Genomic DNA, 16980 nt, shown 5'->3' with positions numbered 1-16980 from the left:
CTATAGACTAATTTTATGACAAACTATCTTCGAAATTGTCAACTATTATCTACGAATTAAAATATTCTATTATCAAAACAGGATATGCGAGAGGAAATTGCTAGTACCTATTTCATTAACAGTAACTCTACTGTTGTCACACATTCGGTAAGCATGACTTACTTAGCGAAGCCAAAGTCACTTCCCTACAGTTTCGGATGGCCAAGGTTATGCTAAGGAGCTAAGGTATGTCAGGCAGTGCATGCACAGTAGCACATTCAAGGGACATTTTTTTGTGTGGTCGGCGGAGTTGGGATAGAATGGAATAAGTAAAAAAATACTGTGTTCTGATAAACTTTATTCCTTTACCTGGAAAAATTATTTTAGATATAAATAATTTGGTACACCCGATATTACAGCTAACATCAACCTTTAACGTGCCGCCGCAGCTTGGTCCGGGTTACCGGCCCCAGATAGCAGGACGAATATTGCCACTGGAACAATGTACATCCACTGAAAACAAATTAGTCATTAGTAATGAAAAGAGAATATAAAATTTATGATAAAAACAAATAGTTCCCATACAAGAAAATAAATAAATTCTTTCTGATTTAACCCTTTCCCGGCGACCGTATTCCAGTAGGATACAGCTAGTACGTAACACATGGGCGACCGTATAGCAGTCAGATACGCAAACCTTGACCTGTGGATAACGCAAGAAATATTTTTCATGCGGCATTGAGAATTTTATTAAAAAATAGCCCGATCCATCCGCCTACTTCCACCTATATAACTTTGTCAAAAATATGTTGTTTTAATTTCATAAACATCGATCTTTCGAACCCTCTCGATCTATTGAGATTCGCCGGTACGATTGCATCAGTTCAAATCTACGCGGTATTTTTTAGCGCCTGCGCACTAGGTATACAAAATATTTTCATTCGAGTTTGAGTGTGCGCCGAGTGATTTATCGTGTCAAGTTGAATATTCACCGCGATCTTTACAACACCATGTTTGCGGGAATAAAATACAACCAAAAAAACGAACCTGTGTCGTCAAAATATTTATAAATATGTACTTGAACTTGTGTTCTGGATTATGTCATTTATTTTTATTACTCATGGTCATGTCGTCATGTGTCACCCCAATTGTTTGAAAGTCATAAATCGAGCTCATTATTGAAAGTCGTAAATATGTCGTAAAGATACGTCCACACGGAATGAAAAAATATAATATATTATTATATTTTAGTTAGGACGATTGCGAGTTTTACCAATAAATTACAGGAAGGAATATATAAAACGTATAAATAAACGTAAGTATAAAAAAAAACACACGGGTATACAACATAATATAAAATGTAAATCATGGAATATTGACTTTTCAACTGTATTACATAGTATCTTTGTATGCAATTTAATGTTTATGAAATTTTAAAACCTCACGCAATAAATGTTTTTATAGCACTTTTACAATCACGCAGCAGATTTTACAAAATAAATATTGTTTTTTTTTATAAAACATAAAACGACAATCACTAACATAACACAATGCTCAATAAAACTGAAAAGTTTAATCTAGTAAAAATCCAAATTACACTAAAAAAAGAACATAAGAAATTATTACAATATTTCCACCACTGTGGACTCAACTTTACGCGACCCATAAAACTTGTAATAATATGCGACACAATAAAAGCTATTATTTTCAATATTTTTAACGGCATTTTTAAGTGTTTCTAACATGACTAAAATAAAATTAGTGTCAGTGATTTATTTCTTTTCATAGGCGCACAATCTCAATGACGCGTTTTTACGTCACAAACATGGCTGCGTATTTTTTCGGTACAAGGGACTATGGACGATTTTATTCAAGCATTCACAGCTAAATTCAACAATCGATTCTATTTTTAAGTGTGGCACTTCGAACCTTATGTATCTAGGCATGATAACAGTAATACCAGCTATTTTTAATTGCCGTATTTATCATAATATAGCGAAGCATAGCATTTAGAAAAATGGTACCGCAGAGAGAGCCCCTTTCATATTGAAACTGACGCGGCGGCCGGGTTAAGAGATACAATCTGCAGTCGTGCAAAGTTATCCATTCGTGTGGTGATTTATTCTTTGATTTTTCCAAGATATTTAGCGTTTACCTGGTGCTAATTCATAATAATTTATAAAATTATTTCCTTAGGAAATAAACACATCGAAAGACCAGTATGGGCGGCCTGATATTTGTTGTTGTCTTTATATCAGTTATTCTAAAGAAGAAACACATAATGTAATCCTTAATTACTGACATATTTAGCGAGGAAAGATCTATTGTCTTTGAATTCTCCTTTGTCCCTGGCCTCTCTCTCCCGTTCTAGTTTCTGTATGTAGCTCGCCGTGTCTGGCCTGAAAATATAACAAAATTAATGTATAAAATGAGTAAATAATTAATAAAGGAAGGATTACACTAACTATACGGAAGCCGTCATCTCCACTGTTTGACGTAAGATTTTTATTGACGGTCAGGATGGAAAGGTCACTTATGACAGTAATGTTATTTATATAAAGGAAAATTAACTATGACTCACAATGGCGCTTGCTCCATGTGCCTTATGAAAACATCCGTAGCAAATTTGTTGGGCGATTTGATGGGCAGAGGGAAGAGGTCGACTCTTTCTCCCGTCTCGGAGTTTTGCGCGAAACTGTCCACGATGGCGGGAGTGATTCCGACGGCCGCCACCGCTCCGCCGTGCACCACCCAAATGGTGATGCAGTCCTGCAGATCGTTTTCCAGCAGCGTCTCCGCTTTCATGGAAGACAGGAACATCGTATCTCCGCCATCAGACGTTTGAACGATTGATTTTAGTTGATAAAAGTCATCGGCATTTGAAAGATCCTAAGGAGAATGAAATTCAATTAATACTTTGCAGTCGATGGTATCCATAATGTGTCGATACACTATTGCCCTTTTCTTTAGTGGCCATTTATAGTGATGGTAATAGTAATAGTGACATCTGATTGAACCCATGAGATAGCAAATATGTATATAATATAATGACAAACATGATTAAAATTGCACCATACAAACAATAGATGTACGACTTGTACTTGAAAGTAGTTCTCTCTTGTCATTTGAGACGTTGTGAATGGACATCTTCCGAATTCTCTTTCTCATTACCTCACAATGTAAAATAATCATTCTAAATTATATTAATTGGCCAATTCAAATCTTTCCTTCCTAAATAAAAGTGAATCATCATATTAATAAGCGGACGAAAATTATGGGCCTCCACCAAAAACATTCTTCCACATGGAAATGACGCAAAAAAGGACATCTGGGCGTCTAATTTTCATACAAACTCTGAAAGGAAACAAACTGAAACTTGCTTCAGCGATTTTTATTGGGAAACCACAGACGATTCAACATCTTTGGCCTGCACAGAATGGGTATATATTAACAGACTTTATTTACGAAGAATGAATGGTTGTCAGCCATTTACCCGACCCGTTGGATCCGTGCATTGAATCAAACAGACATTGAAAAAACACCGTCAACACTACCAAATCGGCCACCTCGTAATGAATCCTTATATAGCAATCTTCAAGTGGGCAAAATAGAAATGGCATGAAACTACCGCCCTTCATCGGAGGCAGCCACCAAATAAATCATGTGTATACAAAAATGTATATTAACCTTTAAAATGCTCAATTCACTGGGTGATAATGGATTCTGGTGGACGACGGATCCTCCGGAACGTATACTCTGTATGCTGATGTTGCCTCGCTCAGAAAATAAACCATCGGTTCCGAAGGAGTGCTGTAATCTTATGTTCATCCATCCATCATATTCAATATTACTCTGTGAAAGAAGAGACCAATAAATTGCACTCGCATCAACTAAACATTTCATTATGTAAATGCAACACCACAGAAAAACAAAATTAATAAAAAAATACATTGAAGCCATAAAAGGGTTTTCTCCTCCATATCCTTTGCCTCATTACTGAGGATGCTGGTGACTGAAATTACAAGCGTTGCCAATAATCTCCTTCTATCTGGAGCGATCCCACGCTGATCTTAAAGCTTCAGTTATTGTTAATTCATTCGTGTTCTTGATAGCATCGTTCCGTCTGGAATTTTGCATGCCCTCGCAACTGCCCCTGGGTTTTTTTGGTACTGACTCCCTTAAAGAGGAGGCTTTACATTATATGAAAAATGAATGTTATGCAGTGCTAGTATCTAGTAATAACATACCAAAAATCAACCTGTGCTACTGCCGCCATCTTGAAAAACTGCAGCCGATATAAAAGTATCTTAGCACAATTATTGTCACTTCAATAAATTCAAAATCTGTTTTACTCTCATTCCTACCCTACAGCTTGATAACTGTTGCAGATACAATAAAAAATATTAATATCACTAAATAATGTGTATTTTTTTTGTACTTCAACTTTTATTTGAATCATTTTTCGATAGCATCAGATGTTAATGAGATATGGTTGGAAAACTGAAAATCGTCCGCTATTTTCCAAGATGGCAGTCGTAGCACAGCATGTACGAGTGTTAATTTTCAGCACTATGCATAATATGCAGTCTCCATTTCAGGGAAATTATTTCCAGTATTTTCACCTAATATGACTGGACTGGTCTTGTCACTAGTATTGCACTCCATCGACGATTTAAAATTACATATTATTATAATATATTATATTAAATTATTAATAATATTTCGACAATTGTCTAATACACACATAATAACAAGTAAATTACCATGTTCGATCCTAAGTGGAGAAAATGGTCCTACACAGGGTGGAGGTTGCATTAACAGATTTTTGTTTTTACGAGAAGTGGATGTGAGTAATTTGATCAACCTATTAGGTTCATGCTCTGGGTGACATCCTAGTTGGCTCCTGATTGGTAAAATAATACTCCATTGCGACGTCGAGCGTACCTACGCAAAACATGACCTCTATTGTTTTGTATTTCCAAGCTTATCCGTTGCCATGGATACTCACCCCAACACTCACTGATTTTTAAGTTAACTGTTTCCCGTAGAGTTTGGACGGGAAGGGACGCGTGCTCTAAAGGTTTCAAGCCCCAGAGAGCTGAAAATATATTTGAACTTCAGGGAACTTTTCACATTGTACGATGTAAGCGTCTGAGAAAGCTTTAACAGATGTGTGGGTGTGATGCCGCAAGTGTATCCACAACATGCATCCGTCCTCCCTTCACGTTATCGTCAGGTCTTTTAAAACTGAATTAAATACTTAATTATGAATAACAATGATTTCTTCTTACCCCAAACGTTATTGATACTAGAGATAGAATAAGTGCAGTACGTATATGCTCCATTTCGAATATTTAACTTGTCAATTACCTGGGAATAATAACAATAATGATACTATTAGTATAAGTAAAATAGGAAATATATAATAATTTTCTGATATAATTCACAAATGAAGGGTGACGATGGTCGCAAATTTACGGGAAATTACCTATTGCGTAAATTCTTATAGGTAATCGCTGTAAAATCTATTACTCTCACCAATAACTTGACGTAAATGTAAGGAAATGATGGAAACAAACCTCAAATCACATTTGCAGATTTATTAGCGTAGACCATAGATAATATGCATGACAGATAATTCTAGGGTTACCAGAAATTAAGCCATGGATGATGATGAAATAAAATTATATTTTATTTCCGAAATATTTTTGTAAACCAAGATTTATACCTACTTCATGAATTGTTTGATCAATTTATAAAAATAACTTTGTTTCCAGAGATACCTAAATACCTAGGTAGGTGTTTCATTCATTCTTTTCATCAATACAATACCTCAACAACACAAACAATATTGAAAACACATCCCAAGATGTAAATTCATTAATAAAAATAATTAAAGGCTTATAATGATTGTCACAACTTTTAATTGCATCAATAGAAGAATTAAAAATAATAATATAATTTCACTGATTATATTTTTAGCATGTAGCAACTTAAAAATTAATAATCACCTGTTTTCACGCCGAAATCGATGACTGTGTTCGCCGTCCGCTCATTTTTATTTAATATATTTTTTAATGCGTACTGAAGATTTCTATACTCAAATATTATAATGATTGAAGGACGCGCTAATGTAAGTATATTTTTGACATTCTGTCTTACTAAAAAAATCAATTTTTCGTATAATAAAATAATTAATGAGCCATGATGTATTTTTTGACAGGAATTGCCGGATTTTCAGGTTTTCAGGACAGTTTTCTATTACTGCATAGTGATAATAGCTCTCCCCGTCGCGACGTTTTTCGGGTCAAAGGTCTTAATATTCGACGCATTGTTCCATTTGGATTCGATTCCCAGCAATGTTTACGCGGCCATCTCGGCAATATTGGTGCTTCACGTCGCTCTCGCGATGTTTATTATCAGAGCGTACTCGGAGGCTGACAAACCGAAACCTGCGAAGCTAGACTAAGCGTCGACATTACCGTAATTTATTAAAGTAGTTCGAAGATTAAAATTATATTAGTAAGTACTTATCACAAACAGAATCACGATGGATCCGCTTCTCGTGAAAGGGGAACATTTGGAGATTGAAACCGTAAACGGTGAAGTTTTTTATGGCATTTTCTTCAGCCAAAGCAAAGACAAGAAGAAGCTCACTCTCTCGGAAGTGATTTGCCTTCCGAAAGGCAACGCTATCAAGTCCCTCATACACTTTTACGATAATGAAATAAAATCGTTGAGACGAGTGGACAAATCGCTTAACGGTTTCAAAGAATTAGCTGCCCAATTTGACACTTTAAAACTGTCCGAAGAAGAGGTCCAGAATTTCGAAATGATGTCAAAAAAATATATATTCATAAATCAAACCGATAACACCTTCTACGAAGCGATGGACGACCTCAAGCAGTATTCGACGGTAGCCGCAGGGACAGACGGAGCCGAGATGGGGCGCAAATGTAAATTGCCCGTTCTCAGCCTGGCGACGCCGAAACAAATTTATATATTTGACATTCAAGCCATGCAAGACAACGCCTTCGACAGTGGAATCAGAAACCTTTTGGAGAGCACCGCCATCAAAAAAATCATTCACGACTGCCGGAAGCTTTCCGATTGTCTATTCCACAAACACAGAGTCCAATTGAAAAACGTATTCGACATACAGGTATGAACGTATCAATACATATATCATAACTCGGTGATGGTAATTATAGCTAGACAACTTAGAAACGGACCTGTGCAGAAGCACATGTACTTTCGTGCGCATATAGTAGTAAACGCTGCGTGTATGTGTGAAAAGTCTGTTTTACACGATACAATAGTAGGTATATTTACAGTTTACAATGAATACCCCATCTCGATCGGGGTATTACAAAAAACCTTTGCAAAGACAAGTACGAGAAATTATTGTTTTTAATGTGACCGAATATTTAAGTGATGAAAAAACAGTATAATTATAATGATGCGTTTTATAACAACTTTACTAAAAATACCAATTAAAAGACATTATTTGAAAATTATAAAAAAATGTGATTGGGTCATCGATATATTTAATATGTATACTGTTATCGTAGTATATTTTTGAGTTTCCACCGTCTGTCCTTCTTTACTCTACGTTTCGGGCTCGTTGCAGAGCAGATAATGGCCTCTGCAACAAGCGGAATGTCGAGGAAAGAAGGAAGGACACACGGTGGAAACCCAAAAATCTACTACGATAAAAAACAACCGTGAAAGTCTCAAACGTATATACTGTTCACCTCTTCTTATTAAGTCATAATTTGTGTTCTCCTAGTTATTTAATTAATACATACCTGCAGCAATATAATCAGTTAATGTGGGTTTAATGATTAATTTCCTTCCAAAATTAATAATTACTCAGTTAACCTAACCTAACTATCATACTAGGTACTAATAATTAAGAGGTGAAATAATTTTAATTAATTTTTTTATTGTTAATTATCGAATAATAATTGAGCTTCTACGTGAATTGCTGAGAATAGAATTATTTTTATAAATTAAAAACCTAATTTCGCCAGATTGGTTTTCTCAAAAAATGACTAACACAAAAAAAATTCTACACACGACGAAAGCGACTTTCTGTCATCGCCGAGATCTTGTTGTAGACAGTAGTTTAATAATTTATTCATATTGAAAGTAACTTTGACGATTTTCTACGTGTAATATGGACTTTTCCCTTATTAGACGCTCGTGTACTCGCCGACAATACCCGGACACAACCGAACATCAAAATGTTCAGTTTTATGTTGTCGGACTATTGCGGTCGCATATTCCACTACAGCACTCTAACTGACTTTTACATTTCTTACTGATGTTCGAGTGGTTCACCTTACGAGTCCACCTGTGTAGTATTTCAACATCTACCTAAACTAAAAATCGAAAAAATATTTACTTAACTTATTTTCATAAAATATTTAAAAAATATATGTTATCTTTTATTCATAGCAGACAGAGCGGAGCATAAAAATGTCTCGAAAACCTTGTGATTTTTCTCATTTCACTGCTGATTTCCCTCAAGCGTTCACATAGGTACAGGAAAAGTGAAGTCGAGCATGCTGCAGATCCATGCAACCTGTTATTCATTGACGTGAAACATCATTTCTGCTCTATGATTGAGCGTAATTTTATGGGGCTTCACTGTGCATTGTTATTATACATTTTGGTCACCATTGATTTAAAACATTACTTAGTCTACGTCTTCTCCTTAGTTGGAACATATGGACATCGCATGGTGCCTCCAAGAATCCCTGTCGTCTTGTATCTAATTGAAAACCAATTTAAATTCTACTATTGGATAATATGAATAGTATAATATAGTTCTTCTATACTTGTTTTTCAATGAATGATATCATAATATTATTATGACAATTGTGTTGGACAATGAAATTATTATTAATTATTAAATTATCAATATTAAACGCCAGTTTTTATCCTTTTCAATAGATGCAATACAATACAATAAATGATATACCTCCTTATACTACATTCACTGTCATGGTTAAAATAATTGGTGCGCTATAATTAACACTATGTGTTAGTCGATATTTTGTAAAACAATGAGCTTTTTATATACATTGAAAATCACAACCTCAAAACTGGGGCCAAGCGCTCCTCCCTCCTATGAGGTCTATGTCCTGCTCATGAATATATTATGTATGATTTGCAGGTGTGTCTAACCTGTTCACTGCCGACTTTATTTTTGTATATAGAATACTTAATTGATTCCCAACAATCAAATATTGATAACTCAAAAAGCATGTGTTATATCATTTCGCACCCGGGGAATAATAGTGGCACAAGTCCAAATTTGTCATTTTTTAGTTAAGTATGCAGAAATGTTCCAAGATATCATTTCTACTACTTTAACTAAACACAAAAAAAAATAAGTTAAAAGGTATCAATTTTCAATTTTTTGAGACGGTTTTTGTTTGCCCCTGAATATTTTAATTAATTGACTTCCGCGGTGTTGTTTCTTAAGCGACGATACGATAACCCATAAAATATCTGAAAATTATTGACAAATGTCGTAATTTTCAGATATTATAGCAATAACTAACTAACTCTGTGAACTTATTTCTATGTTTAAGTTGTGATTTCTTGTTCCGATACGTGAAAATACAAATAATGATGATTTTTAATAAAACCATTCCCTGTATTATCCTGCATCTAAAATCCCTTTAAAGGTTTATTTAATATTTGAACAAGTGTTCATTCTCAACGCCAATAAAAAAAAGGTCAATATTCTTAGTAGCAGATTATTAAGTGCATTCCATTTTAAATTTGGTTGGAAACATGAATACTTAATTTTTTTCTATGCGGTTCACTGTTTTAATAAATATTGTATTAAAGATTCAATCGACAGATGTCTCAAACTGAAAATTAAAAAAATATAAAATACAATATTATTTTTTTGTTATGATAATAAATGTTCTAAAATCCAATATTCAATAATCCAGAATCTCTGCTATTTATTATATTAATTCTGTTAATAACTTCTTTCTAAAGACATTTAATACCAGAATTTTTCAATAGGTGCCCATGGTGTAAAAGAAACATTACCTCTCCCGACACGAGAATTTCTATTTATGTAGATAACTATATCTAATTTATTTCCTTAGGTGGCTGATGCTATTGTATACAAAAACAACTGTGGCCGTTTTCCTACCAAAGTGAGGACGTTGCAGGAATGTTTGTCTAACCACTTGGGGTTTCCTGATAAGCCTGATAACGCTAAGGTACCAACTTGAAAGAGTTAAAGTTTGTTTGCTTGTGTTTTATTTTTTTGATTTTATGTTCAATTTGTGTTTACTAGCTGGAATTTTTTCTAAGATCTTATCCAGAGACACTAAACAATCTATTCCAACGTAACACTTAACTCCGAAACCATAAAAAAATGTTCCATGTGCTATGGTGTATTCCGAACATAAAGTTCATAAACATAATTTTGAAAAACACTTCTGAGAAAATATATTATATATAACCAATAGAAAAAAATTTTTTGAAAAAAGTAAGACACCCCGGCAGGGAATCGATCCCTGCATCTCCTGGGTTTATGCCCCGTCCGCGCATTACCTCTATGCTACAAGGTGACATACTAATTGCGACAAATTTTAACTATTGGAATTTTTAATACCTACTCATCAGCGCTCTTCTAAATCAAGCTTCTTTGGCAATCGGTTTTTGTTTATGAAATCAAAGTAGATACCTATTACTTCAATTACTAACCGACCTTGTGGATTTCTCCAATATTTTTATGATGTAACTTACTTGAACTTGCTAATAATTTATAATTAAATATTTCTTTTATTCAAAAATTCTTACTTTTTTCAAAAAGATTTTTTCTATTGGTTATATATAATATAAGTGTTTTTCAAAATTATGTATGTTCAATAATTAGAATGGTACATTCTTAAATCTTGTGAATTATTCGTTGAATAAAAGAGATAGTTAATTAAAAAATTCATATCTCAGGGTTATGAAATATCTAAATATTAAGTGGCATTTTTGGTGGCAATCTCTGCTTAGATTAGAGTCACTACTCAACATTTCAACAACTTAGAATGTCAATGTACCTTGTGAAGGTGTTATTACGTGGAATTAATTATCTTCATTTTTGATTGTAAATATTATATTATGGGACATCTGATTTATTTCCAGTGGTATAACAAAATGGCTGTATTGCAACAGCTGATTGCTTAAATGAACAGACATTCCTTGGTTAAACATGTGTTGCATTTTCAAGAGGAAAACTGTTATAATGGAGTTCCATTATAATCACGTAAATACCAATTCAATTAATACATACATATTGTTCTATTGGAAAAAATAAACTAAAATTAAAATCAAGACATACACTTACGCACGAACACTCAAAAACATTAATTATTACAAATATTGTATTGTGGGTGGTTCGGCTTTTAAAAATAGACGCCTCTGCGGGTCTATTCTATACAAAAGGCTGCTTTCGTCCGCTAAAACCGCTAACTAGGGTAAGTTTGTATCAAATTATTAACACGTATTGTAACAATTATAATTAGCCGGTATTAATTGTTGCAATAAATGATATATTTTAACGGCATGCCCCCTGCCTGTGCTAAAATTTAGAGCATGAGCGAGAGAGGGACAGTTTCGACTGATTAACTGATTACAATACAATTACAATTATAATATTTCAATATAAAATGTATGTAACAAATACTAACACATTATCACGTTAGCACGTTAGCGGTCGACAGATTTTTGTTTTTATGAGAAATGGATGTTCGCCACTTGCTCAACCTATGTCCAAATTCTGACTAACACAAATTGAAAAAATTGAAAAACAATATGTGTATTTTCCTGACCCAGGATTCGAACCTGGAACCTATGACATTATAAGCCAACGCGTAAGCTGCTCGGCCATCATTCATACAATAAGAATGGATCATTTGCATACAAAATCTAAAGACAATAGCTGCACAACACGATATAGCCATGAGCCATGGGCCAACATATATGTGGTGTGTCCAAAAAATTTGGACTACAGATAGAAAGAGACTTATTATTAGTTCTGTTATGACATTTGGATTTAGTTTGCATTACGTGTGGTTATATTGGTAAACTTCACAAATATTAACTCATTTTGTGCTAACACCACGACTGGCGCGTTTGGAGTACTTGGCCATTAGATATAATTAACGTGTTATTTAAATGTGGGAATTAAAAGGTCAGCAGTGATCGCTCAGTTGCCATTCGGATGCCCATGTTAAAGCAATGGCGGCCATTTTTTATGTTCATTGTGGTGACTTTCTCGAGAGTAGATAGTTATAAGCAGTTTTACACAAATTTTCAAATGAATAATAATGCTGAAGTGTAGTATTATTGTCGTCTCCTTATCTACTCATTGTGACAGATCGTCATTGTATATGCCCTACACATTGGCAAATAAATGTCATAGCAGTAGTGTGAAGTTCTCTGCAAAGGGCAAATAAACTTGCATTGCTATAGTGCAACAACATAACAGTGAACATTTTGATGTTCGGTTGTGTTCGGCTATATTCGGCCAGCACATGAGTGTCTAAGAAGGAAACAGACCGTATTATACGTAGAAAATCGTCAAAGTTACTTTCAATATGAATAGATTATTAAATAGTGTCCACAACAAGATTTCGACGATAATAGAAAGTCGCTTTAGTCGCGTGTATAAAAAAAATTTTGTTGTCATTTTTTGAGAAAACAAATCAGTGAAATTAGGTTTTTAATTTATATCAATTCTATTCTTAGTAATTCACTTAGAAGCTCAATTATTATTCGATAATTAACAATAGAAAAATAAATAAAAATAATTTCACCTTTTAATTATTAGTATTACGATAGTTAGGATAATTAATACTGGGTAATTATTGAGTTTGGAAGGAAATACTTTAAACCCACATTTATTAACTGATTATATTGCTACAGGTATATTTATTAATTTAATAATTAGGAGAACATAAATTATGGCTTAATAAATAGAAGTGAACAGTATACATATTAAATATTATATCGATGACACAATCACATTTTTTTATAATTTTCAAATAATGTCTTTTAATTGGTATTTTTAGTAAAGTTGTTATGAAACGCATACTGTGAAAATCATTTTCTATAAAAATAATATATCTACCTATCATTATAGTTGTACTGTTTTTTCATCACTTTTAAATATTCGGTCACATTAAAAACAATAATTTCTCATGTTTGTCTTTGTAAAGGTTTTTTGTAATATCCCGATCGAGATGGGGTATTCATTGTAAAACTGTAAATATACTATTGTATCATGTAAAACAGACTTTTCACACACAGACGCAGCTTTTACACAGCTACTATATGCGCACGAAAGTATGTGTGCTTCTGCGCAGGTCCGTTTCTAAGTTGTTTAGCTATAGTAGCTTTGCCAACTTGGCATTTTTCTTGCCTGATCCAGCATTTTTCGATAGGCATCTTAGCTTGCAAAAAACTCATCTAGCTTGTGGCATTTTTTGATACTTCCAACAACTAAAATATGCTGAAAATCCGATAGATGTTAAGTTTATATAATTTCAGGCATATCAATTTTCTGATAATGAATGTAGGTCGGTATATGAGAAATAAAACAACATAATATAGTAGGTGTCATTTTAATTGAATTTATTTTTATAGTGCGGTACCTATTGAATGTATACAGACAATAGGATAGAAAGGGATTTTTTTGTAAATTTTCGTCTATTCGTAATTAAAGTCTCTTGAAAAATATAGTGTGAATTTTTAGTCAATGATTTTTCAAATTTTTCTCAGGCAAAATAAAGATATTGATTTCATTTTTGGTAGAAAAAATTTCATTTTCACAAAATCTAGCATTTTTCCTGCCAATAGCTTTTTTACATACCCCCTCTGGCAAGTTTTTGTCAACGAAAGTTGGCAACACTGATTGCGAAGTCTCTTGTATGTAGGTAACTTAATCAGTAGACCACTGGTCCTTTTTTGTTTCAATTTCATACATTTTTTCCATCTCTATAGAAGGTTTTTTCAACATCTTTGGGTGTGTCGCTATTAGAAAAGAGTAGAGAACCCCTGTCCTATACCCTAGAATGCTACATTATGCAATTCTTGAGTATAGCAGTGTCGTTGCTCACCATACCATAACTCCAATCCACTTTAACCAGATGTGTAGATTTTTCTGTAGATCTTTATGTGAAAGGAAAGGGGAGATAAATCCAAAAGTTGAATTGAAATATCTAATTTTGTGTTAATATATTTATTTCACTAGGTGGATATAGTAGAATTGGCAAACCGTCCGGTATCTACAGAGATCAAGGAGTACATTGCAAATAATGCTGTCTACTTGCACGCATTGTCGACCACTATCGAAGAAGAATTAATGGCGCCGTTCACAAAAGGAGTGACATATTTCTTGGACTGTCAACGGCAGAGCAATGATTCGGATGCCTGGTACATCAGCAGCCAAAATAAACAGCTGCCGAAGGCGTTTCAAGATGCGGTCAACTTGAAATAAAAATAAATATTTATACTCTATTTTATCAACTATGTTACATGTCGAATATATCGTTGTTGTGAGTATATATAATATAATCAAATATTTTATACAATATGAAACTAAATGCTATATAACTTGACCGATCTAAACCAGTATTAACTATTTTTAGTGTAAAAACTGAAGATATATAATATTAAGCAAACATTTTGGCTAAGTAATTTGTCTTTACTACTAAATATTTCGTGCCTGTCATTACAATAAGATATAACCGAACAAAACTTTTTTTTTCGGTTAGTGAACAAAGGAATTATTACAGTAATCGTCTTTAATTCTGATTATTTTTTATTCAAGACTGAAAATATGCAAGATTTAAGAATGTAGCATTCTTTATTGAAAGCCTATAGCATGGAAAAGCCTCCTTGGGCTGAATGGGATTCCAATGCATATTCATCGCTTGCCGAGTGAGTACTTTAACTACACTACCAAAGAATACCGCTACTGCCCAAGATATTAGTAATATTATCCACAAGAACGTTTCACTTAAAAGCTTCATCGGTTAAACGTTAAAGCAGTCGACCAGCAATTGCTATGCCTTCAAATCCCATTCAATTCATGATTTTTCTTATAGGTATGAGGCATTTTATAGTTATGCAATTAAAATAATTGTTTTTTAATTACCTAAAATACTGGAGGTCCATATTGCCTGTTTAGGGGTGCACATGGTAATTTGTTTGTAATCATGTAACATTCCCTCACCCATTGGTCCCTCTCTCTTCGTGTCATTACGCATTCTGCCCAACATGCACCGTCCGTCCCACGTTGTGCTACTTAGGAGTTTCAGATATCTTTTGTAATAAGGGTCCATGTTTTGCACACATGCGTGACCGTAAGCACCGGAACCGCTCATTAGCTGAAGCTTTTGAAAATAATCCCAGCTCGGTCTAGGAACAATCTCATCAAAAATCTACAATTTTTTTGCCTGAGATGATTATGGTGATAAAGATTTCCCGATATTTATCTTAAAGCTTACTTTGGGAGTTCCTGCATTCACATGCATCTTGCCAGACAACAGCAATATCATCCGCAAATCCCAGATGACACAGCGATTGTCTGTTTGTCCCCCCCCCCCCCGGTCAAGTTATACCAAATTAAATATTAGAATATTGACCCGTGCATAGGTAAATATGTACTATCTAAATGAATATTTAATCTAATTTTGAGAACTCTTTGAAAAGCAGAGTGCAATACATTTTCGCTTTGTTATATTTCTATCATGTTTATAAAACCTAGTACAGACCTACATACATATGCCTGCAAACAAAATATGATTAAAAACATTCGTCCTCTGGATGTATCATGGACTATTGTTTCGGCAAATTTTTACAAAGTGGCCTGTCCAAAGCAAATTTAATTTTATAGCAATGTGTGCAGGTGTCGACAGGCCAAAACTCTTTTTTTTTTAACCATGTCCGATCCTGAGAAGATCATATGGGCCTCCACAGGGTGGAGGTTGTATAACAGATTTTTGTTTTTACAAAAAACGGACGTTCGGCATTTGCTCAACCTATTATCCATTCTCTGGTCCATACGCACATTGAAATAAAACATGCGAATATTCCATACCCGAGACATTATCTGCCGACGCGGTAACCGCTCAACCGTCATTTTCAATAATTTACATTGTGCAATATGTAAAATGAATTTGTTCGTGTAGGTAGGTGTGGACTAGGCCTGAGGGATCACTTTTCAAAATTGTTTTTAGATTCTGCTCATTACATAGATATAATATATCTGTGATGAGGTTTATTTCATTACGTTACTATTGCAATATGTATGTATGTACTCGCATTCTATCTATACATAAATGAAGAAAAACATCGATATTATTGATTATTTATGGATAAGCTTTAAGCATTTTAAAAATTCCAATGTGAAATGAAGTGATATATTTTTTTATAAATTCCTTGACAATATTTTTTCACCTGTTCTATGTCTTATGAAATTTTGAAGCCTAATGAATGGAAATTTATCAGATAGCATACTGTGTATGTTCAAATAACAATTAATGAATCACATTAACTGTCAAATTTAATATAAGTAGTTCTTTTTGTTCCCGCTAAAAATGTTTAAAAATTGATATCAAATATTTTCACATGGGTTCTAAAATATCTTGGATTTTAATAAAAAATGCAATACTCATCTTATTGCAATGGGTATAGAATTATAGATAGACCTTAGCATAGTATAACATATTTAATCCTTTCACAAATTTAAATTGTAGCGAATGAGTTTTTATAATAAAAGTTATCTTCATATCAATTTGTATATAAATATGACATGAATTTATTGTATTACCTTTTAGAGTCACGTTATTACTAGCGAAAATTACAATATCACTCTAAATTATCGTTATATTAGAAACACCAACAACTATGAATTATTGTGATATTTTAATTATGTTAGAATACAATGATTTGACTCCATAATGACAC

The 16980-nt window shown here is 33.6% G+C and overlaps 3 protein-coding genes across 7 annotated transcripts; 2 read left to right on the top strand and 1 right to left on the bottom strand.

Moving 5' to 3' along the window:
• Positions 1–320: 320 nt before the first annotated feature.
• EMC10 (ER membrane protein complex subunit 10) lies at positions 321–5595 on the bottom strand. 5 transcript variants are annotated; one of them, XR_015072006.1, is made up of 6 exons: positions 5468–5595; positions 5271–5349; positions 3667–3831; positions 2561–2868; positions 2045–2378; positions 321–585 (listed from the first exon to the last, which is right to left on the bottom strand). XR_015072006.1 is itself a non-coding variant. In XM_085958977.1 (6 exons), the coding sequence occupies exons 2-6, from the start codon at positions 5322–5324 to the stop codon at positions 412–414; spliced, it is 705 nt and encodes a 234-aa protein (XP_085815103.1). In that variant the 5' UTR covers positions 5325–5349; positions 5468–5595; the 3' UTR covers positions 321–411. The 5 variants fall into 5 exon arrangements, 3 of the variants coding, with proteins under 3 accessions (XP_085815103.1, XP_085815105.1, XP_085815104.1); XR_015072007.1 differs by having other exon boundaries at positions 5559–5595; XM_085958977.1 differs by having other exon boundaries at positions 321–492; positions 2282–2378.
• A 403-nt stretch (positions 5596–5998) lies between these two features.
• LOC147064303 (vacuolar ATPase assembly integral membrane protein VMA21 homolog) lies at positions 5999–6448 on the top strand. The gene is made up of 2 exons (XM_085958980.1): positions 5999–6112; positions 6203–6448. The coding sequence occupies exons 1-2, from the start codon at positions 6092–6094 to the stop codon at positions 6446–6448; spliced, it is 267 nt and encodes an 88-aa protein (XP_085815106.1). The 5' UTR covers positions 5999–6091.
• Positions 6449–6529: 81 nt separating this feature from the next.
• LOC147064302 (piRNA biogenesis protein EXD1) lies at positions 6530–15173 on the top strand. Its single transcript, XM_085958976.1, has 3 exons — positions 6530–7141; positions 10113–10229; positions 14261–15173. Exons 1-3 carry the CDS (start codon positions 6530–6532, stop codon positions 14504–14506), a joined length of 975 nt encoding a protein of 324 aa, XP_085815102.1. The 3' UTR covers positions 14507–15173.
• Positions 15174–16980: the final 1807 nt, after the last annotated feature.

This window comes from Rhyacophila brunnea, unplaced genomic scaffold, assembly GCF_057557595.1.
Source record: "Rhyacophila brunnea isolate RB1 unplaced genomic scaffold, BYU_Rbru_1.0 scaffold_8, whole genome shotgun sequence".
Taxonomy (NCBI): Eukaryota; Metazoa; Arthropoda; class Insecta; order Trichoptera; family Rhyacophilidae; genus Rhyacophila; species Rhyacophila brunnea.
This window is presented reverse-complemented; position numbering and strand designations above follow the sequence as displayed.

Coding starts and splice junctions, on each gene's coding strand:
- LOC147064303 (XM_085958980.1), top strand. CDS start 6,092: ATGATTGAAGGACGCGCTAAT. Junction 6,113..6,202: donor TGATTGAAGGACGCGCTAAT/GTAAGTATATTT, acceptor ATTTTTTGACAG/GAATTGCCGGATTTTCAGGT.
- LOC147064302 (XM_085958976.1), top strand. CDS start 6,530: ATGGATCCGCTTCTCGTGAAAGGGGAACATTTGGAGATTGAAACCGTA. Junction 7,142..10,112: donor AAAACGTATTCGACATACAG/GTATGAACGTAT, acceptor TTATTTCCTTAG/GTGGCTGATGCTATTGTATA. Junction 10,230..14,260: donor ATAAGCCTGATAACGCTAAG/GTACCAACTTGA, acceptor TTATTTCACTAG/GTGGATATAGTAGAATTGGC.
- EMC10 (XM_085958977.1), bottom strand. CDS start 5,324: ATGGAGCATATACGTACTGCACTTATTCTATCTCTAGTATCAATAACG. Junction 3,832..5,270: donor TAGTATCAATAACGTTTGGG/GTAAGAAGAAAT, acceptor CTTCTTTCACAG/AGTAATATTGAATATGATGG. Junction 493..2,281: donor GATCTTTCCTCGCTAAATAT/GTCAGTAATTAA, acceptor ATTTGTTTTCAG/TGGATGTACATTGTTCCAGT.